This window comes from Lithobates pipiens, unplaced genomic scaffold, assembly GCF_037356315.1.
Source record: "Lithobates pipiens isolate NorthernLeopardFrog02 unplaced genomic scaffold, aLitPip1_a1.2 Scaffold_18, whole genome shotgun sequence".
In the NCBI taxonomy this organism is placed as follows: domain Eukaryota; kingdom Metazoa; phylum Chordata; class Amphibia; order Anura; family Ranidae; genus Lithobates; species Lithobates pipiens.
This window is the reverse complement of record NW_027507758.1, coordinates 352,352,191-352,375,700: the sequence shown is the minus strand read 5'-3', so window position 1 is coordinate 352,375,700 and position 23,510 is coordinate 352,352,191. Positions and strand designations below refer to the sequence as shown.

General features: G+C 40.4%; 1 protein-coding gene across 1 annotated transcript in view; it reads right to left on the bottom strand.

The window, feature by feature from the left end:
• LOC143988154 (putative cation-transporting ATPase 13A4) overlaps positions 1 to 23,510 on the bottom strand; it is a 112,177-nt gene that overhangs the window by 31,210 nt on the left and 57,457 nt on the right. Inside the window, exons 11-18 of the mRNA XM_077487483.1 lie at positions 22,011 to 22,168; positions 20,006 to 20,194; positions 18,259 to 18,320; positions 12,586 to 12,736; positions 12,349 to 12,438; positions 10,977 to 11,133; positions 8,401 to 8,518; positions 7,439 to 7,563 (exon numbers count right to left, since the gene is read on the bottom strand). Coding sequence (XP_077343609.1) covers positions 7,439 to 7,563; positions 8,401 to 8,518; positions 10,977 to 11,133; positions 12,349 to 12,438; positions 12,586 to 12,736; positions 18,259 to 18,320; positions 20,006 to 20,194; positions 22,011 to 22,168 — 1,050 coding nt within the window. The remainder of the gene's footprint in view (positions 1 to 7,438; positions 7,564 to 8,400; positions 8,519 to 10,976; positions 11,134 to 12,348; positions 12,439 to 12,585; positions 12,737 to 18,258; positions 18,321 to 20,005; positions 20,195 to 22,010; positions 22,169 to 23,510) is intronic.

Genomic DNA, 23,510 nt, shown 5'->3' with positions numbered 1-23,510 from the left:
TTGCGAGGTATACCAGAAGCAATTGATGATGTCCAATCTTTTGTTACTGCCCTCTTCCAAGAACTGTCGCCTTCCATACCGATCGAACGATTGGAATTAGATCGGATACATAGGGCCCTCACCCGACGACAGCCTGATGGCCCTCCGCGGGACATCATCATTAAACTCCATTTCTTTCGTACAAAGGAACAATTATTGGCTGCTGCACGTACGAAAGACAACCTTATCTTTCAAGACTATACTTACCAACTCTTCTCCGATTTAGCCCCTCTAACGATCGCAAAACGCCGCGCGATGAAGCCACAGCTACAGGTTCTGCAACAACATCAGGTGAAATATACGTGGCGATTTCCCTTCGCTTTACAGTTCTCGTTCCAAGGGCAGCAACACACCTGTACCTCTCCTGAAGCCCTCCAGAGTCTCCTGGAATCCCTTCGCTTAGCTGCTCCACCTCAGCCTTCTGAGGTGGCCTTACCTCGTACCCCAGCCCGGATCTCGAATCACCCCTACGCTGCCACTCCGAGAAGGCCTCCACCAGCTCCTTCTTCTGTACGAAAAGGGACCCCAGCTTGTCCGCCTCGTGAGACTGCATCTGACCGTCCGTTATACTCACCACGCTGAATCCTGTTGTTTACTTTTATACTGAGTGCTACCGGAGGTACCCTGGTGTGAGGCCCCGACACGTTCGTATTTTCATTGCCTAACTCCTCCAACAGGGCTTAAGGAGACTGTCCTGTGATGGGCTTTCCCCCTTTTCTTTGTATGTTTTGGGGGGGGCTCATGCAGTCTCCTACCACCCTCTGGGGTTGCACAGGCTCGAACCCTGTTATTCCCGAACTTTTCTTATTTTTTTATTATTATTTTTTTTTTTTCTTTTATATATATTTTTTGTGCTGTTGTTAGCCAAATTTTGTTCTGTTCCTGTTATATGAGCACTGTTATGTGGTCTAAATGACTTGCTCCTTTATTTAGCATACGATTACTCTTGCACACACAGTGAGTCTGTCTGTAAGAGTGCTTAGCTAGTCACGCTATTGTTCATAGCTTGCTACTAATGGCTATCCTAATGTGATATCTCATTGCTGTTTAAAGACTTCTTAGATCTGTTTTCAATAGATTCCGTTTGTGGCGGGGAACTGTCATTGCTTCCACCTAGTATGGTGTGCAGACCCTCCGGTTGGCTGGCCGGCTGGGGAGTCTGCGCACTATTTGGTCGGGCAACGGATTTCTGTTTTCCCCACCACAAGTTACCCGTGTCTTTGCCTTACAAATCTCATTTCTCTATCCCTATTTCTCTATTCTTCTTCCCTCCTTTCCTTCCTCCCCCTTTCCTTCCTCCCCCTTTGGTCGTGTGTCGGTGGGACGACGAGGTCCTTAATATTTTTCAAATACCCTCCCGATGGCCCCCATAAACATTATTTCGCTAAATGTTAAGGGATTAAACTCCCCTAACAAACGGGTCAAGGCTTTCAAGACTTTTGCGTCCCTGAAGGCTGGCATAGTAGCTCTTCAGGAAACCCATTTTTCCTCTAACGCAACCCCAAAATATTTTAATTCCCGATATCCCCAGGTTTTTACCACATCCGCAGCCACGAAACAGCGGGGTGTGCTGATAGCTATCCATCATACCCTCCCCTTTTCGGTACTCTCAGAAATTAAAGACCCTGAGGGGCGATATATTATTCTAGTAGGCCTACTCCAAGATGTAGAAACTACTTTGGTCTCCTATTATGCCCCCAATAACAACCCCATCCCCTTCTTTTCACATCTGCTCCAGGTCTTACGGACCCATTGTAAGGGCACCCTGCTTCTATGTGGGGATTCCAATCTAGTTCTGCAACCCCATCTGGACAAATCCCCATATGCCCCTGAACAGTACGCTCTGTCCCTACGGTTTCGGAAACTACTACAATAAGCCTCTCTACTTGACACATAGCGTGAATGTCACCCGTCCAGGAAAAATTACACTTTTTATTCCTATCCCCATAACTCCTTTTCCAGAATTGATCATATCTTCCTGTCAGTTGCTTCATCCCCAATTCTGATTGATTCCTCTATTCACCCCATATCGTGGTCGGACCACTGCGCAGTAATAACCTCTATATCCTCTCTGATTCCACAATCCCGAGATCGCTCATGGTGCATTAATGAAGCTCATCTCACCAATCAGTCTTTCCTTTTAGACATTCAAGTTGCCCTTAGGGACTATATAAAAAATAATTCCACCCCTGAAATCTCCCCTACTTTACTTTGGGAAGCACATAAGCCAGTAATTAGAGGCACCTGTATCTCAGTATCCACACATCTTAAGAAAACTAAAAAACTCCACCTGGCTGGGTTGGAACAGAAATTTCATCAAGCCTTTCTACAGTTCCAGTCCTCCCCAACAGATCAAAATCGATTGACGATGGAAAAATCCAGAGTTGAGTTGGATCTGCTGCTGGCTGAGTCGGCTGACAAGGCTATCCGTAGATCCAATCATACTCTCTATATGAAAGCTAATAAACCGGATACGTTATTGGCTATGCGCCTTAGACGCCCTGATAGAGCCCAAGCCCCCATTAGACTTAAAATAGGTAAGAATATTTACACGAGTAACCCCGTTAAAGTACTCCGGGAATTCCGTAATCGCCTTGAAACCCTATATAAAGCTAAATCTACTTTCTCTCAACGGATGGCTGACCACCTATTTCAAGACCTTTCCCTGCCATCTATGACTGACACTGATAGGGAATCCCTAGAAGCGCCCATTAAATCGGAAGAAATACTTGCAGCTATCAAGACACTCAAGCCGCATAAGAGACCTGGCCCAGATGGGCTCTCTGCCACGTATTATAAAAAATTTGCCCCCATTCTGACCCCTCTCCTTTGTAAATCCTTTAATGCCCTTCTGCTGAATCGGACGTTTGGTCGAGACATCCTAACCGCTATAATAGCTATGATTCCCAAACCTAACACTGATAACTCCTTATGGTCTAACTTTCGACCTATTTCCTTGCTGAACCTGGACATTAAACTCCTAGCCAAAATTTTAGCCCTTCGTCTTAACCCGATAATTGGTAAGTTGGTCAATAAGGATCAGGTGGGCTTTATGCCCCGACGCCAAGCTAGTGATAATGTTAGACGGGTAATCTTACTCCAACACCTAGCCAAGACCCGTAAAATTCCGATGCACCTGTTATCTCTTGATATAAGAAAAGCATTTGACACGGTGTCCTGGCCCTACCTAGACTATATCCTCAAGCGCTGGGGGTTCGGCCCTCATTTTCTTCAATGGGTGAATGCTCTTTACAATCAACCACAAGCCTATATTAAATACTCGGGTTTCCGTTCAGATGCTTTTCCCATAGAAAGAGGAACTAGACAGGGCTGCCCCCTTTCCCCCCTTATTTTTGCTTTGACTATCGAACCTCTCGCTGCCCTAATCAGAAACTCCCCTGATATAAAAGGACTTGAAGTAGCATCCACCTCTCACAAAATCTGCTTATTTGCCGACGACGCGCTCCTATTCGTGACCTCCCCCCGAACAACCCTCCCGAATCTTATTTCTATTCTAGATAAATTTGCAACTATCTCGGGCCTAGAAGTTAACCAACAGAAATCTAAAGCTCTAAATGTGTCCCTCTCTCCCTCGGAATTGGCACATATACAAAGTAACTTCCCCTTTCCTTGGTCCGCTTCTACACTCCCATACTTGGGAGTTAAACTGACCGGAGATCCTTCCGCTCTTTTCCGTGCTAACTATATTCCCATGCTATCGCACCTTACCTCACTGTTAGAAACCTGGAAACCCCTCTGTGTCTCCTGGATAGGCAGAATTACGGCCGTTAAGATGACTCTACTGCCTAAACTCCTCTACCTCTATAGGGTTCTCCCAATCCCAGTCCCGTCCTACTTCCATCGTATTATACAGTCTCGGGTGTTCAAGTACATTTGGGGTTCAATCAAACCCAGGGTTCCGAGATCCATTCTTCTCCGGGATAGAAGTAGGGGAGGTCTTGGTATACCTAACTTTACTCGATATTATCAGGCTGCCCAGCTGGCTCAGGTGACCCTGTTTCATGCTACTACAGAAATCCCCCTATGGGTCAGCTTGGAAGCGATAGAGTTATACCCTTTACTGATACACAACATATTATGGCTCCCACCCTTGGCGCGTGGCCCTATAACTAATCCTATCACGAAGCACTCTCTAAAAATATGGGACAGATTGCGTGGCCCTTTTGGGCTGGCCTCTCGGCATTCCCCCTTACTTTCCTTCTTTGGCCACCCCCGTTTCTACCCAGCTCTAACAGAGCCTGGGTCATTTATCCTCTGGTCCCAAGCTGGTCTCTGCAGAATACTTGATCTCGTTACTAATACCTCTCTTAGATCTTTCTCAGTTCTTCAGACCCAAAATGGTTTACCCCCCTCTGAAGCCTTCCGATACCTCCAAATAGCCCATTTCGTCAAATCAATAATTGGCTCCTCTACCTCTCTCACCAATATGTCTTTTTTCGAGAAAACTTGCTCCTCAAACCCTCACGCCCCGGGTACTATCTCAGCCATCTATGCCCACCTAACCAACTCCTCTACTACCCTTCCCTCTTATGCTGCGCAGTGGTCCAAGGACCTACAACTGACCCTTGATATGGAGAGCTGGTCCCATGTGTGGGCCATGACTAAATCATCTACTCAAAACATAGTAGCCCTAGAGGCTAATTATAAAGTGCTCATGCGGTGGTATCTGGTCCCAGCTAGGATCTCCAAATTCCTACCAAATTACTCTCCAGTATGTTTCCGAGGCTGTGGGGAAAGGGGTACACATGCTCATATATGGTGGACATGCCCGATAGTACAGCGCTTCTGGCTGGCAGTTTTCCAAATTGCTTCAGCATTGCTACATGATACCCTAGCCCCTGACCCGGCCATAGCGCTCCTAAATCATATCCCGGGAGATTATTCCAAATCGCAATGCCGTCTTCTCCTTCAATTGACTACGGCTGCAAAACAGACTATAGCTAAAGCTTGGAAGACCCCGAACCTTCATATAACTGAAACTAAACATAGAGTGACTCGTGCTATGATCCATAGCAAGATTGAAGCGACGTTGCTAGACCGTGTCCCCCACCACTTGCGAATTTGGGCTCCATGGGTGGATAACTTTCTTCCCCAAGATTTTGATTCTACCCTTCTTGTACCATAAACTGAGTTCACACTTTAACTGGTTAATCTGATGGCTGTCTAGGGCTCCGAGTGCTCCTACCGACACCGACCACCCCCCTCCCTCCCCTCTCCCCCACTTCTATTCTGTCCCCCCTTTACATGCTACCTTTTTTCTTCCTACTCTGTCTCCCCCCCTTTTTTTTTCTCTTTTTCTTTCTCTTTTTCTTAGCATATGGCTACATACGATTTACCTGTGTTTCTTGAACCATGAACAAGGCCTGTGTACTGACGAATTGACTGTTCTTATGTTCTCCCATATCCCGACATAGTAGTTTTGCTGTTTATGCTGAAGCTTGGTGGGGGGTCTTTCCCCCCCCTACTAGATTTCATTCTATGGAATTCATTAATCTCCTTGTTTTAACTTGAAGAGAGCTAACGTAATACCCTCTGCTATGTATACTTTGTGACTTATAAGTTATGCTTTCTTTATTTTTGTTTTTGTCTTTTATCCCTGTTAAATTGATGCCATGCGCTGTATTTACGGCCTCGAAAGTGTCTGACTGTAACCTTTGTCCTTATGTTTCTACACAATAAAAAATTTGAACAGAAAAAAAAAGCATCTTTGCAGCACTGTAGGAGCAGTCTATGTTCCTAAAGCACCCCTACCCATTTAAATCAATGGGCAGCGTCACCGAACCACTGGCTTTACGAGGGGGTTTTAACCCTTTTAACGATGGTAAAGTGCCACTAAAAATATCAGCACTTTACTGCCGACGCCCCCAACGCCCTAGCCCTAGTGTGAAAGCAGCCTATCTTTCATTTTTAGCTGGAAAAAAAAAAATCTCACAAAGTAGTGAAAGCTGGGAATAATGAACAGTGTTTCCTTCCTAATTTAAATTTTGAAAATTGTATTATGTACTTTACCAGAGTATGTAAATTAAAGTAGTACCATATTTATTGGCGTATAACACGCACTTTTTCTCCCTTAAAATCGGGGGAAAGTCGTGGGTACGTGTTATATGCTGATCCCCACTGTCTGTAAGGCTAAAATACTGAGCACCACTGAAAAAGACAGAGCGGCGCCGAAAAAGACCGAGCGGCGCCGAAAAAGACCGAGCCATCTGCTCGGCTCCGCTCGTAGTCCCGTCTCCCTGCTCCCATACTGGGCGGGACTGCGAGCCGAGCCAAGCCGAATACACAGTAGAGTCGGCTCGGTCTTTTTCGGCAGCACTCGCACCAGAAACAGCAGGGAGGCGGGACTACGAGCGGAGCCGAACAGACGGCTCGGTCTTTTTCGGCGCCGCTCGGTCTTTTTTTTTCGGCAGCGCTCGCTCCAGAAACAGCAGGGAGGCGGGACTACGAGCAGAGCCGAGCAGATGGCTCGGTCTTTTTCGGCGCCGCTCTGTCTTTTTCGGCGGCGCTCGCTCGGTCTGTCTTGGCGGCGGAATATTTAAACATGGGCAGGGCTACAAACGGCGCTGGGGAGCTGGAAATGAAACTAGCAAGCTGCAAATGACATTCTGCAAGGCTGCAAACAGCGGTGGGCAAGCTGCAAATGACACTGATCATTCTGCAATTATGGACAAGGCTGCAGATGCACACTGATAAGGCTGCATTGACGGGCATTTAAATGCTTTTGTTCCCTTAAACTTCCCTCCTAAAACTTTTTTCCTTAAAATGCCCTCCTAAACTTGGGGTGCGTGTTATACGCCAGTGCGTGTTATACCCCGATAAATACGGTAATTATGAAGTTTGAACAAAATGTTAAAGACCCCCAATCCCTCCTTTGCACTTCAAAGTATTCAGATCGCAGTTTTCGGCGATTCTGAATACTGTATATCTTTTTAAAACCGGTGCCATTGGCAGCCGAGTAAACGGAAAGTGATTGTTGATCGGGGCGCCCCCTCCCACTCCTCCGGCATAATAGCCGAGCGGCTTTTAGCCACATCGGTTGTTATAGCTGGAAAGCCGATCGCTGTCTCTAAAAAAAACAGTAGCTGCAGCTGCGGGCATCATCCCGGTATGACCCCCGAAAGCCAAGGCCACATATCTGTGTACGCTCGGCGGGAAGGGGTTAATACTTTAATATTTATAACACTCATTTTACCTAACACATATATGCACTGAACATCGGAAACACTTTTGAAAGGAGTTCAAGAGGAAATAAATACAACTTTAAACATCTACAGAAAAGGAACAATATGTTGTTACCACAAGGAATTACATTTTAGATTTCATTTATTGCTAACCTATTGGTTGTGTTAAATCTAGAGAGACGCAATAATGCATATACCTGTAATCATCACAGTCCTGATTAAGGCATTGTTCATCTCACATAATACAGGAACTGTCTCTGGTTTCAAACGATTTTCTAATATTAGAAGTCCAATGAAGAGAAGTTCACACTCTACCTCTTCTCTTGTAAAAAAAAAAAAGACAAATATTTTTTTAATCAAAAATATATTTATATAAATTAAAACATCAGTCAATGTCAATAAAACTGAAAATACTCAACTTGAATGCTGCTACTGAAGAGAGTTGCACAGACATTAAATTGGAACTTCATTCTCTCAATCAACATTGACTATTTGTAATGCTTACGCTGCTAGTAATTAGTAAATATGCAGGAAAATATATAATAGTTGCTTGTTTTTCACATTTCTTCAGCTGCTTCCTACTTTCTATGCCTAGACTAATGATGTCATAAATCCCAGGAGTCTTCAGGAGGGGAGGAGGGGTTTTCTCAGCTAAACACACCCTCCTACCTGTGGTAAGCCTGAGCTAAGGGCAGATGGCTTCCAGGAAGTAAATGATACATGAATCATTTTTCCTCACTCAAGATGGCCATGACCAGAAAAGTAAGGGGGGGGGGGGGGGGGTTCAAAATGATTTATCAGCAAAATAAAGGGGAGGAAAAATGGATAAATAGAGGAGTTTGTGTTGAATATTAAAAATGAATTAAATAGCATTTTTGTTTTTTGGCGCTCAGATGTGTTTGATCGCTCATTCCTCTGTCTTAGAGCCAGCAGGGGGAAGATGCAGCATTGGGCTGATATATATCATATCATATACGGTGTGTGTATATATACTGTGTATATATATATATATATATATATATATATATATATATATATATTTATATTTATTTATTTACTTATTTACATTTTTTTGAAAGAATCCCAAACGTTTACATAAAACATTACATAGCAATAACAGAATAACAGAATAAATGTGTAAAAATTTATAATGTCTTACCTTGTGTAACTCTCTGTGCTCAGATCTTTAGTTTCTCGGATTTTCTTATAAGCCAGGCCAATAACTCTGAAACCCTGCAAAGTGTATTGCTGGAGTTCATCATAGAAATCCTCAGGAACTGAAGACAGAATTATATAAAGTAGTTGTTAGTTACTACTTTAACCCGTAAGGTAACTGTTTGCAATTATAACTTTTCCAATGCCTTTTATGATGTATTTGCCTAGTTGACATATGATTTAACACAACATAGATAATTCACCTACTCATTTTTAGAAACAAACTACAGTGTTTTATAGAACTACAGTATATAGTAACCTCTAACTTTACAAATTAGAAAATGAAGGAATCAATTTATCATTGATTTGATGATCAATTTATCTAACCTGTTGTGTGTGAATATATTTGAATTTGTTCATTCTGTTTATTTATCATAGTTATTTTCACTTATTATCAAGAGAGGTTCATTTTACTTTAGCTGGGTAAAAACAGAATCAAACAGCATTAGCCCATATTCACCCACATCTGTTCTTCAATGGGAAAATTGCTTTAGTATACTGTTTAACCTATATTTATCATTTAGTAAATGTGGATTCATTCTGAAATTCAATCCAGGATTTGCCCATATTTTATAATGTTACAACTATTTCCTTGTTTATAATGTATGACTGTGTATATTAAGGTTTCTTCTTTCTTAGAAATTGTTAAATATTTGTGTCTATTTAAAATGTTGAATCTCTGTTTTAATACTGGTTTACTGGTTCAACACTTCCATGTTTTTTTGTTTTGCTTTTGTTTTTTATAAAAAAAAAGGGAACCATCCCCTTTACAGTGTAGTGATGAGCTTTGAGCTTAGATCGACCATGAGTTTAACCTGAACCCAGCTTGTTCGCAGTTCACCAAAAGGGGCAAACTAAGTGGACAGATTTGGCCAATTCACTCACATGTCCAAAAATCTGTCCTCTGCATCCAAAAATCATTCATTTAATGGCAGTATCACTACTGCCAGCTTACAGTCTGCCTTACTTTTCCACATTGTAAACAAACCGGTGAGCATCATGGGACATTGTTAATTTAGTTATATTTTTAGTAAAATACTTTTTGTTAAAAATTTCTGTCTGATTATTTTTTATTTTTTTTGTAAATAAGTAGACCACAACATCTATATCATATTTTTGGAAGTACAATGTACAAGTGCTCCACTTCAGCTACGAAAGGTTTAACACAAATAGAGCTTTTTTTTTTTTGGTGGCATTTTATCACCTCTGTGGTTTTTATTTTTTGCACTAGAAACAAAGAACGACCGACGAGTTTGAAAAAAACAAACAATATCCAATAACATTTTTTTTAAATATCTTCATCAATTTAGGCCATTATGTATTCTGCTATATATTTTTGGTAAAAAAAATTCCAAGAAGAGTATATTGATTGGTTTGCGCAAAAGTTACAGCGTTTACTAACTATGGGATATTTTTATTTATTGATTTATGTATTTTTACTAGAAATTGCAGTGATTAGCGACTTATAGCGGGACTGTGATACAAATCGGAAACCTAACTGACACTTTTGACACTTTTTTGGGGACCAGTGGCATTAATACAGTGATCAGTGCTGAAAATATGCACAGTCACTGTACTAATGACACTAGCATGGAAGGGGTTAACATCAAGGGCGATCAAAGGGTTAAATGTGTGCCTATGGAGTGATTACTAACTGTGGAGGAGGTGCTTTTAGTTCTTGAAGATATGGATCGGTGTTCCTGCACTCACAGAATGACAGCCTGCCTTGTTTACATAGGCAGATTGTCATTCTGCCAGAGTACTGAACAAGCGGTGGGTCCCAACAACATCGGGTCCATGGGACCCGCTGATTGGCTCCCGCTGTGTAAATTCACAGTGGGAGTGAGCCGCCTCTGGAGCGCGATTGCGCACAAAACCCACAACTGCAAAATTACGTATGTAAATCTGCTAAAGCAGTGAAATTAAGGGATCCTGCAAGGGTGTTATTTAAAGCAATTGTGTATTTTTAATGCTGTCCATTGAACTTGCAAGCTTGTATACCATACATAGGTCAGCATGTTTTTCTTCCCTTCAGATAACACAGAAATTATGAAATGTGTGTTAAGCTTCAAAATGCCAAAGTTACTGTAGACTAAAGGTAATATGCAATGTAAAATTTTGCCTTACATATTTTACATTACATTTTATATAAATCATACTGCATTTAATATCTTACAGATAAACATAGCCTAATGTGAATCCAAATTAGTAAAGATACCCTATTAAACCATATTATGACTGTTCATAAAGCTAAAATGTAAAAAATATTTGTCCATTTTAAATTTATTTTTTGAAAATATTAGTAGTTAGTAAGAACTGAATGTGCAAAATTATGGGAATTTTATAGTGCAGCCTATCTATACTGAAAACCTGACATATATCCAGGTGAACATAAAAAGAGTATTATCAGTTGAAATCCTGACCCTACCACAAACTCAAGGCAATGTGCATTGGTGTATATTACTAAATATTTCAATATCCTTAGGTGATGCTTTAATCTATAGACCTGATTCTATATACCTGATTCTGGATGGCAAAACCTTTTCACCATTTCCGGGGCCCCTTTCAGAAAAACCAGATGTTCCCCACTTCCGATAACCTGAGATACTACAGACATGCGCTGGAGGCTAGAGGAGAATGGAAACTGTTGTAGGATTGTAAGGCCATCTACTGAAAGCTGGGAGGAAAGGAAAATGCATGTATACAAAATATATCACAACAGTAGTCACGATCGAATACAGTTTTATTACAGTCAAACTTAAAATGTAGTCAGAAAAAAGACTAAGTGGACCATCGAGTCTGCCCCAATTTTTAGTATAGATTAGTATAGATGTATGATTGTCCAAAGCATGTTTGAAGCCACTTACTGTTGACTTTGTCACTACATTTGTTAGAAGTCTATTCCAAGAATCAGCTACTCTTTCAGTAAAATAATACTTTATAAAATTTGTTTTGAACTTTTGATCTGCTAGTTTGAGGTATTTTCCCTGTTTACTTGAAGCCTAAAGCCAGCCATACATTTTCCCATGGCTCTGGGAAAGAAAATCACCCGACTCCCCCATTAACACAGTCAGTGTTGATTGTAGAATCCCTCCCGTGGAGCTACTGTGTTCTCTGGTGGGGGGGGGGGGGGTGCAGTTTGGAGCTGTCCCTGCCGGGGGAACACACAGTCATTATTGCTAGACGACTATTGCCGCTGGCAATAATCCCATCAAAAATCCGACATGCTGGTTTAACCCAAGATCGATCGAACAATTTGGGTGCAATCAGCCTGTTCATACATAGTTCAAATATCGGCTGGCCCCTGCTTTAAGTGTTACTAAACCTAGGAGCCTGCATTCACTATATGTCATCTCCCACAGTACACAGAACATGGAAATGCAATTATTTTAGTAAATGTAAACTGCTAAATACCTTTTCTCATCAGCAGTATATAGCAGTATTTTGACTTCTATCAGTGCACAGCAGGATACAGTACCCTTGACCCTCTGTCTGGACAGTGCTGATTGGCTCTGTGCTAATCACATGCACTCTCCCAAGAAAAAAAAACAAAAAAAACCTCTCTAGCAATGCACACCATACTGAGCAAGTGTAGCTCCCCCCAATGCTTTTATCTATCAGGAGATGGAATGGGGACAGTGGAAGAAGGGGAGGATCGGAGAAGACAGGACCAAACAGCCTTTTTTCACAATGCAGAGGATTAGGTTCCATAGTGAGTATATCAAGCATGCTTTACTGCATATATAAACTGATTTTACTGTTGTGGGTTTAGTAACATTCGAACTCCAGGTTCCACTTCAGATAGTTCACTTGGGCCAAATAGGCTTGAAGCCAGATAGATATACAAGCTGCAGACCCTAAATTGTTTAATGAATTACTGTATATTACTTACTGAACTGATAGTTTGTTGTGGTTTTACAACAAGATAGTGATTTCTTGTAACCTCCTCACAACTGTCAACTTGGCATGACTCATCTATTTCCTGCAAAAAAAAATATATTTTTTTAATTGTAAAACAAATCAAAGTAATTCTAGCACATCATTGAAATGATATGTCATGTCTGAGCATTTAATAATTTTTGACATAGAAAACAATATAGAAAGTTTAAGCATTTTTCAACAATCTTACCCAGCTTGTTCCTTCAAACATTTTCAGATCCAGAGGATCACCTTGAATCTTCCCATCAAGAATAATCAGTGAGTGACAACAGGCCATTGCCCCTAGAAGTGGACTCCAGGACAAAGTATTACCACTTGTAAACATGTGAACTTTCTGAAATCTAAGCAAAAACATTTATCAGATGCAGAAGGTAGACATTTCATTTTTTTACAGTAGAGTACAGTGGGGCAGCACAGTGGCTAAGTGGTTAAAACGTCACCCTAGCAGCACTAGGGTCACTCATTTGAATCCCAACCACGACACTCCCTGTCTGAGGATTGCATGTTCTTCTTGTGCCTGCGTGGGTGTACTCCCACACTCCAAATATACAGTGGATAGAAGAAGCCTACACACCCCTGCTAAAATGTCTCTGTGATGTATACAAATCAGACAAAGATAAATCATTTCATAAACTGTGCAACTCAGTTGAAAAACAAACTTAAATCTTTTAGAGGGGGTGAGTAAAAAAAAAATATTAATAATATGGTTACATAAGTGTGCATACCCTCCTATAACTGAGGATGTAGTTATGTTCAGAATTAAGCACTCACATTCAAACTGATGTTACATAGGAATCAGTACACACATGCTATCATTTAAAGTGCCTCTGTTAAAGTTCAGCTGTTCTAGTAGGTCTTTCCTGATGTTTTCTTAGTCGCATCCTACAGCAAAAGCCATGGTCCACAGAGAGCTTCCAAAGTAAGGATGAGCCGAACACCCTCCGGTTCGGTTCGCACCAGAACCTGCGAACAGACCTAAAATTTGCGTGAACTTTAGAACCCTATTAAGGTCTATGGGACTCGAATGTTCAAAATCAAAAGTGCTAATTTTAAAGGCTAATATGCAAGTTATTGTCCTAAAAAGTGTTTGGGGACCTGGGTCCTGTCCCAGGGGACATGTATCAATGCAAAAAAAGTTTTAAAAACGGCTGTTGTTTTGGGAGCAGTGATTTTAATAATAATAAAGGGGGCTTCCAGATTCTGATAAGCCCCCCACCGACAGACCTCCACAACCACTGGCCAGGGTTGTGGGGATGAAGCCTTTGTCCCCATCACAGACCCCCAAAGCATCCTCTCAATGTTGAGGGCATGTAGCCTGGTGTGGTTCAGGGGGGGGGCGCTCTCTCGTCCCCCTCTTTTCCTGCTGCCTGCCAGGTTGCATGCTCAGATAATGGGTCTGGTATGGATATTTGGGGGGAACCCCACGTCATTTTTTTTTTTATTTGATGCAAGGTTCCCCTTAATATCCATACCATACCTGAAGGGCCTGGTAATTGAATTCGGGGGAACCCCACACTTTATTTTTTTTCAATGACTTTCAATGACTGTTCTCTGTATTACGGGGAGACAATAATTCATTATAGTCGCGAGTGCTTTTAAATGACTTTTTTTTCCTGCAGAAATTACACTTTGTGCAGGGACAGTTCTAAGCATGGGAAACATGCGGCCCTTCACAGGCATACTATATTACACTTTTATTGTTTCACTTTAAGCATGATTAAAATCACTGCTCCTGAAAAAACTGCAATTTTTAAAACTTTTTTTTGCATTGATACATGTCCCCTGGGGCCGGACCCAGGTCCCCAAACACTTTTTTATGGCAATAACTTGCATATAAGCCTTTAAAGTTAGCACTTTAGATTTCTCCCATACACTTTTACAGGGTGTTCCACGTCTTTTCGAATTTGCCGCGAACACCCCAAATTGTTCGCTGTTCGGCGAACAGGCAATGTTCGATTCGAACAGGAGTTTGACTCGAACTCGAAGCTCATCCCTATTTAAAAGTATCAGAGGGATCTCACTGTTAAAAGTCATCAGTCAGGAAAAGGGTTCAAAAGAATTTCCATGGCATTAGCTATATCATGGAACACAGTGAAGACAGTCATCATTGAGTGGGGAAAATATGGCACAACAGTGACATTACCAAGAACTGGACGTCCCTCCAAAATTTATAAAAAGACCAGAAGAACACTGTCAAGGAGGCGGCCAAGAGGCATACAGCAACATTAAAGGAGCTACAGGAATATCTGGCAAGTACTGGCTGTGTGGTACACGTGACAACAATCTCCCATATTCTTCATATGTCTGGGCTATGAGGTAGAAGAAAAACATCCAAGCCCAGCTAAATTTAGAAAAAAAACACATCTGAAGTCTCCCAAAAGCATGTGGGAAAATGTGTTATAGCCTGAAGAATCCAAGGTTGAACTTTTTGCAAATAATTGCAAAAGATATGTTTGGCCCAAAAACAACACTGCACATCACCAAAAATAACACCATACCCACAGTGAAGCATGGTGGTGGCAGCATTGTGCTTTGGGGCTGTTTTTCCTTAGTCAAGGTAGAGGGAATTATGACCAGTTCAAAATACCAGTCAATACTGGCACAAGACCTTCAGGCTTCTGCTAGAGAGCTGAACATGATGAGGAACTTCATATTTCAGTACGACAACGACCCAAAGTATACATCCAAATCAACAAAGGAATGGCTTCGCCAGAAGAAGATTAACATTTTGGAATGGCTCAGGCGGTGCCCAGACCTAAATCCAACTGAAAATGTGGGGTGATCTGAAGAGGTCTCTGCACAGGAGATGCCCTTGCAATCTGACAGATTGGAGTGTTTTTGCAAAGTAGAGTGGGCAAATATTGCCAAGATGTGCCATGCTAATAGACTCCTACTCAAAAACACTGAGTGTTGTAATAACATCAAAGGGTGCTTCAACAAACTATTAGTTAAAGGTTGTGCACACTTATGCAACCATATTATTATTATTATTATTATTATTATTATTATTATTATTATTATTATTTTACTTCCTAAAATATTTCAGTTTGTTGTTCAGCTGAGTTGTACAATTTATAGGTCACATTAAAGGTTGAAATAGTTCTTAAATTGTTATCATTTGTCTCATTCTTTTACATCACAGAAACATGACATTTTAACAGGGGTGTGTAGACTTTTTATATCCACTGTATGCTGGTAGGTTAATTGGATTCCCTCTAAACTAACTCTAATATGTAAATGTGAATTAGGGACCTTAGATTGCAAGCCCCTTGAGGGCAGGGACTGATGAGAATATGTCTATATATATGTGTAGCACTGTGTAATTGAGGGCTATATAAGTGCAGTAAAATCTTGGATTGTGAGCATAATTAGTTCCGGAAACATGCTTGTAATCCAAAGCACTCTTATATCAAATTTCCCCATAAGAAATAATGGAACCTCAGATGTTTTGTGCCAGAACCATTTGTTCATAAGTCCTTCAGTTTATAGTCTATATAAAAATATTATAGCAATGTAATTGAGATTGTGTAACCATAAAATGTCCATCCACAAATGGCAGCCTCCAGTCTCCATGGTGACTCAAGCTGATGTGCGTCGCGACGTTTTCGCGCATGCGCAGTAGGCGTGGCGGACCCGGCGACGTCATAGCTCGGCGTCTGCGTCGGGCTTTTGACGTCGCCGGGCCGGAGGTTAAAGGTGCGCCAATATGGCGCATATTCACAGCAGCGGAACGGAGGACGCAGGACCTCCAGGCTAAGAGCGGTCGTGTGTGTGTGGGGGGGATCTCGCCCACCGGTAAGTGTTTCCCTCCCTAAACGTCCTCTATGCTGGCTACCCAACATATATATTTTTTACTGATCTATATCTATGCATATCTTTATTAGGTTAACTCTGCACATATAAATACCTATTGTGCATTTGGCAAAGATTTGGACCCCTTGTTGTACTCTCTATGGGCGTACTGCCTACTGTGCACCAGACTTATTACCACACCTTCCTGGGCATGTCTAACATCCATATCTGGACCCCAGCGTTGATGAGCTGATGCATTTTTTCCATGCTGCATTATTTAAAAAGCATCTGGCTATATCGGTATGTTTATGTTATACCCATATTAAGATATAAATGATATGCTCCCTAATTAGATATATTTACTATTCAGATTTTCTGACTATTGTTTTATAGCTGACTCTGAACCTCCCGTGTCCGCCCCAAAGGGTGGTTAAAGCCTGGCTGGTTAGGACCACCCGAACTCCAAATGCTTTGTGACTTGATGCCTTTGTGGTGGTGAGCTGCACACTTCGTTTTCTATTCCTTGCCCCTTTTTTTTAAGGTTTTGTAAAATAATACATCAAATATGTTGAACTATGCTAATTTTGTCAAATAAACTGTTACAAACTTCGATTTCAGACAAACAAGGTCTCCTGAAGAAGCGACAGTAAAGTCGCGAAACTAGTAGAAACCAAAGACCGAATTGGACACTCAATATCGTCAGAATATCTCTTTTTGTCTACGTTATAGCTACATTGTGCAACCATTGAAATTTTATGTCTACATAATTTTTCTCTTTATTTTCTAAAAAAACTTTTTATATATAATAATAAACATTTGTAATTTTATAAATTGGTATCAAGACAGTCCGTTACTTTGCTGGGTGATTTCAAGGGAAACCATGGTTGTGATGTTCCATGCAACAGTTCCCTTTTTTTCTCTCAAAACTTTCTTTGTAGTCACTATATAAGGATGAGGATACCATATACTTCCGTTTTATAACTTAGGCACAATAATAGAACTATCTTGTATATCAAGACATCGCTTTTATATCAAGTTAATATGTATTAAAATATTTTTCTTGTCTTGCAAAACGTTCTCAAACTAAGTTACTCTCAATACATGATTTTACTGTACTTGTAATAAAAATGAAATACATTATGCCGTTATTTATTTAAGATAAAACTTTCTAAGGTTATCTTTGAACTTTCTTCCTGTTAGTTTGAAGTCATTTCCTGTGATCATCATATGAACAATACTGCCCTGTTCAACCTATGTTCCACCTTTCCCTTGTTTTGCTTAAAGCTGCACGTGTTAAGTTCCTGTGGTCTACCCTGTTTTTTATCCCTCAGACCTTACACCATTTTTGTTGCCCCTCTCTGGCCTCTTTATTCCTATCAATATCTTTTTGTACGTGAGGTCTTCAGAAGTAGACACAGAATCAGAACCTCTTTCCTACTGCTGATTGTGACCTAGAACATGGCCTAATACATAGCTGTGTGGTACACCACTAGTGACTAGTGCCTATTCTGAGTGAAACCCATTTACGACATACAACCACACTCTGATATCTATCTTTTATCCACTGAACCACCCAAAGGATGTTGTTTTTATGGGATCATTATGTAGAACTGCAATAAAGTGGTTGTAAACACTCACATATGCACAGTGAAGCGAATAAGTTGATACACAGAGTTGAAACAACTCCTCCTACATAGGGTTTACTTGTTTAATTACAGTCTTCTTTTGTTTACAGCCCTTCAAAAGTGCAGATTAGTGATACAATCCTTATGCATTTGTGAGGAGTACAGAGGGTGAAGAACTGCAGTTAGAGCTGATTGGACACCCCCTCCCCTCCACATAGGCAAAAAAATGAAGAAACATGCAGAGCTATATTCTGAATAGACAAGCTTTGTGCTTATCTCCCTCCCCGTCACAAATTGTATCTCATGTATTGGGAAAACTTGTCAGAACGAAACACCAGAGGGAAATGGTTTGATTTAATGACTGAGGTTTGCAACAACTTTAAACTGTATAAAAAGCCTAAATCCTTTAAAAACACCTTATCCTGTAAAAACAAAAAAAAATGTACCCGCTTTCACTGCAAGGAACAACGCCCCACAAGTCAAGCCCATCTTCTGTTAAAGTACCTGTCTAAGAATAAAACAATAGAGAAAGAAATAGACATATCATGATGCACTAATACTGCTGATTTATCAATTACTAATAAAGAAGAAAGAGGAGCTAATTACGTGCAAACTAACTAAATTTACAAGGTAATAGTAATGGTTTGTGTTTAAAACTTTGTATAGAGTACCAGTGCCATAAAATATAAGACAAGTGTAAAAAGAATACAGGATTATTGTGCAGCCACATCTCCTCTATTGTATGCTATCCTCGGGTAAAATTTGTTCTCCCTTTTTTAACAATATTTTATGAACCATTACATGCTAATAAGATATAATATCCATAAAATTGCAGCAGGAATAGTATGATGTTGCAGAGTGGGTGGGTTGCATTTTTCCAAGTTTTAGGCTTGGTTTTCTCCTACAGGTTTGACCAAGAATGGGCACATTTCCACAAGTTTTTCACTCAATTTTGTGTGCGTTGCTCATATGTGAACCTAGTCTTATAGATACCCTGAAAAGAAGACCTACAAGGACTTTAACTAGGGCTTATTTGGGGGGTAGGGCTTATATTGCAGCCATCACTGACAATCCCTCTAGGTCTTATTTTGGGGGGAAACAGGGTATTACTGATTCCAGCAATCCTTTATTTTTAATCAGCACCAATCAGGGAATATGTATTTGCTAAAATTTCCAGAAAATAAAAGACAAGCTGTGAAATTTTCCATAACTATAAAATACTATAGCTATTGAAAATGATGTTTAAAGGTAATGTACAAATAAGCTTTTTGTTAATACCAACCAAAATATTAACCTAATGTGAGTCTTGAAATGAACATTGTACCCAGCATATCCAAAATGAGGATGAAAGTGAAAATATCAATACTGTCAACCAATAAGAAGCTTTTCATTGCACAGTACTCGTACCCTATCATGTTTCCAACTATGGAGGCTGTAGATAAAGTTGTATACATGAGCGTATAAAAAGAGGAGTCACAGGGAGGACCTTACTGGGTGTAACTAGTAAGCTGTCTAAAGCCAGATACAATATGTAATGAGATTGGGTGTCACCAATAACCTATCCAAAGTGGCAAGGGTATGTGAATCATAAGCTTGGATGTATTGGTAATAATTTTATGTAAAACACCAACTAAATTTGGCTAGCTCATGAGAGTATTTCATTTCATTGGGTAAATACAGCCAACCATTGTTGACTATTCTCAGGAAAATGAGCCAAGTCCAGTAGCAGGTGTGTCTGCAAAACAGCATCCCTTTGCATATACCTACATACACCACACAACAAGCACTGATGATTGCTTGAATTATTGTTTTCTGTTTAAACTATTACATTTGGGATTACAGGAAATTAAGTCAGCTGTTAATAGAAAATATTACTTCGTCAACCTTTATCACAAATTCGGTTCTTATAAACTCTTTTTTTAAAATTTAAAGGTACATTTTACAAAATCTCTTCAATATACCGTAGCCTTTTTTGTAATTTAATTCACTGTCAATGGCTAAAATAAACCAGCAGGTTTAGGTAACCTACTACCAAAACATGACCAAAATCAGAAGACTATTGGTAGTAGGTTGCATTTATCCATTTGTTTTTGATTGACGGTGCTTCAAATTGCCTAAGAACTACAAGAAAATTCAAAATTGAAAAGATAAATTTGTAGTGGTGTTATAACTTATATTTCCAGTTGTTCTCACTTTATCAAAACAAACCAGGTTTATTCTCCCACAAACATTGATCCTTTGGGGGCTGATGCAAAATATTTTTTTCTTTTTAAGCCGCTTCTGGGCGTACATGATGCCTGTTGCCACTGCAGCAGGAAGTACAGGAGGAATGGCAACTGTGACAGCGATGAGTGACTTGACAATAATATCCCGTGCAGATCCCTAGTACATAGGAAATTCAAAACAAAGAAAGTAATTAGTAAATACAAATGATACTGACACCAACATTGATGTGGATTTTTAGCAATGGTGGTAAGCATCTCAAATAAGGGTCATAAATAAAAACAGCCAATACTTCAGGTTTTTCTAACTTTAAGAATACTAATGTTTCAAGACCAAAGTGCATTACTAAACAGTAACAAAAGTCCAAAGACAAATCTTCCTATGTACATGATTTAACTTGCATTTAGATTTTTTCTTCTTAATATTACAACACATGTGAGAAGCCAAACAGAGGATTCAACTCTGCTATATTTTGATTGACAGCTTTAAAGGCATCATTAGAGTTCTGTCCTAGGTGTGGACATGCTAATGACTGTACAGGTAGGGTTAAGAGGTAATAAAAGATAATACGTATCCAAAATAAGTTGTACCTGAACCCTAACTGCATTGTTTGGTTTTGAAACAATAATCTGACGCTGACAGAGTGACCAAAAACATGTTTCTTTATCTCTTTAGTGAACTGTTGCATGCTCAAGTACTTTTCCAAGTCAAAATTGCCCCGTACCATAGCATGTTTTAAAAGTACCATAAATATTAATAGTAAATTCCATGTGTAGTGCTTTCTTATGGTTAGGTTAGTAAATGTAATTTTTGTCTCCATTGTATTGACTTGAGAATTGATAGTTTGTTTAGTTCTGTGTCTGTGTCCAAACAACAGAATATTTATCAAGCCTCAGCCTCCCTGAAAGGAGCATCCAGAAGGGGGCTGGGGAAGTAATAAATGTACAGGACACCTGAACAAAATGTATTTTTCCCTCAAGGGCAGGTTTCAGTCTCCTGGAGGGCTTTTGCCTCTGGGAGATAGCCAGAGAGACAAGAAATCACAATCTGGGCCTCAGCAGTTGCTGGTCTGAGGACCTGGGGAAGTTTGCATGAGGATTGCCTTTGCTGGAGGGCATTGTACTGACCTCCTAGGTCTTAAAAATTATCTGGTTATCTCTCTCACTAAGAATATACCTTCAGGTGCTGGGTGGAAGACAGCTCCTGGGACACTGTGAATAAAGATCTTGCTGGGGACTGAGAGCTGTGCAAGTGCTATAAGGGAACTAAGTGCCAGAAGTGGCTTTGGATTTGTGCACTGCTGCTGTAGGGTTATCTCTCTCTCTCTCTCTCTCTCTCTCTATATATATATATATATATATATATATATATATATATATATATATATATATATATATATATATATATACTGTCCTTTTGCTGCTACCTACTGAAAAGCTGCTTTTGAAGGAAGGATTAGAGAGAAGTTTGTCCTCCTACTATTGTTACTGATCATTTTGGAATATTCTCACAGCCGAAACCCCTCTCCTTGTTAAAGATCTTCAGCAATAAATACTAAAAAGACATCCCCTAGACTGAGCCTATAAGAGCATGGGACTGGCAGCCTCTGTACTATTTGGGACAAACTGGACAAAATCTTAGCGGCCCCTTCGGGGGTGAGCGCTACACATGTTTTAAGTGGTATGCATTCATCCTAATCTGTATAACACATGTTTTAAGTGGTATGCTACACATGTTTTAAGTGGTATGCATTCATCCTAATCTGTATGAGATTAAGTGGTATGCATATCATTCATCCTAATCTGTATGAGATTAAGTGGTATGCATTCATCCTAATCTGTATAACACATGTTTTAAGTGGTACGCTACACATGTTTTAAGTGGTATGCATTCATCCTAATCTGTATGAGAAATATTTATGCTTCATAAATATAGTGTAAGAATTGCAGAAATGTCCATGTTCTCAGTCACTTACCCCCTTAACTGCAAAAACTACCACAGAGTATATGAATCCAATAATAGCTATAGAAACAAGGCACATCAAGAACCTAAATGCATCTCTATACAGCTTGAAATTCATAGGCTTGGGGTACAAAATGGATCGCACCATATCTCCTTTAGCTGTGTTGAAACCTGGGTAAGAAAGAACAGTATGAGTAAGTAATGATAAACAGGCAACACTGTCATTCATTAGATTATTTGTTAGAAAATAAATAGGTACCGTATACTGATCTCCTAAGAGTATAGAACAAAAGCTGCCTTTAATTCTCTGCTATATGTAAACATTTTTCATACTAAATAGATTCAAGCCAGACTGTTGCAGTAACGTAATGTGTGATAATGCAAGTTAGTGTTGGTGCACTGTGCTACCACTCATTGTAAATGGCATTCCAATGCAACTTCCCAATTCATTGGCATTGCAGCACACCACAATGCATAGTAAAGCACTACAGGCATAACCCACTTTTAAGTACACAATGGGGTTTCTTTACTAAAGCTGGAAAGTACAAAATCAGGCTCACTTCTGCATAGAAACCAAGGAGCTTCTAAACCCAGTTTGTTCAGTTAAGATTTGGTAATAAAACCTGAAAGCGCATTGGTTTCTATGCAGAAGGGAGCTTGATTTTGCCCTTTCCAGCTTTAGTAAACAAACCCCATTGTGTACTTAAAAGTGTGGAATGTCTGTACTGTGTATTGTGCTGTGCTAACAAAGATACTGCAGGAGTGATTTTTTTTGTCCTGTGTGGTGTGCTAGCAGCTCATTCTGCTGCCTTAATGAAATGCACTATGGCTCTAAGATGGCTCTAAGGCTCTAGGATGTTATTCTATTTTGGCAGATTTTGCATTTTGAATAGAAAAGCTGTTACTGTGCTAGGCCCTCCTACTGCCTGAGAATAGGCAGAAGACACACGTAGTTCTCAAAAGATAAAGCTTGAGGGACTCCAGGGTTTTGTGTCTGAATGGAGAAGACTGGGTTTTCAGTATTATCCAGGCTTTGTAATCCCAGATCATGGTCTGGAGTCCAAAGGCTTCAAAGAGTCTTGAGTGGGTTGAAGTCTTCAATCCTGTGTCTAGGTCTTACTCGAGACCTGCAGGCTGTGTGAGTATACAGGTGTGCACATTTGTTATAAGCCCTTGGGCACAGCTCAAGGCTTCCGTTAGGAGACAGGTTTGCTCTGTGGAGCGGAAATGTGTGCTCCACCCAAAGCCAGGAGGTCTCAGACTAGGAGACAGGAGGGCTTAAGAAGTGTGCCAGGAGATTCCCTATTGAGAGGTCAGGGCATAGTCTTATGCAGCAGGGTGCTGCCAGGAGAGCTGGATATGACAGTCTGAGGGACCAAACAAAAGCCAGGGGCCAAGGTTTAGGGCCTAAGCAGCAGTGCTGCTGAAGAGAGGACCAGGTGGCTTGGTATTATTTTGAATGTGCTTGTTTTTGATGGTGGAGCCCCCTGTATGGGCAACTGATTTTCTATGG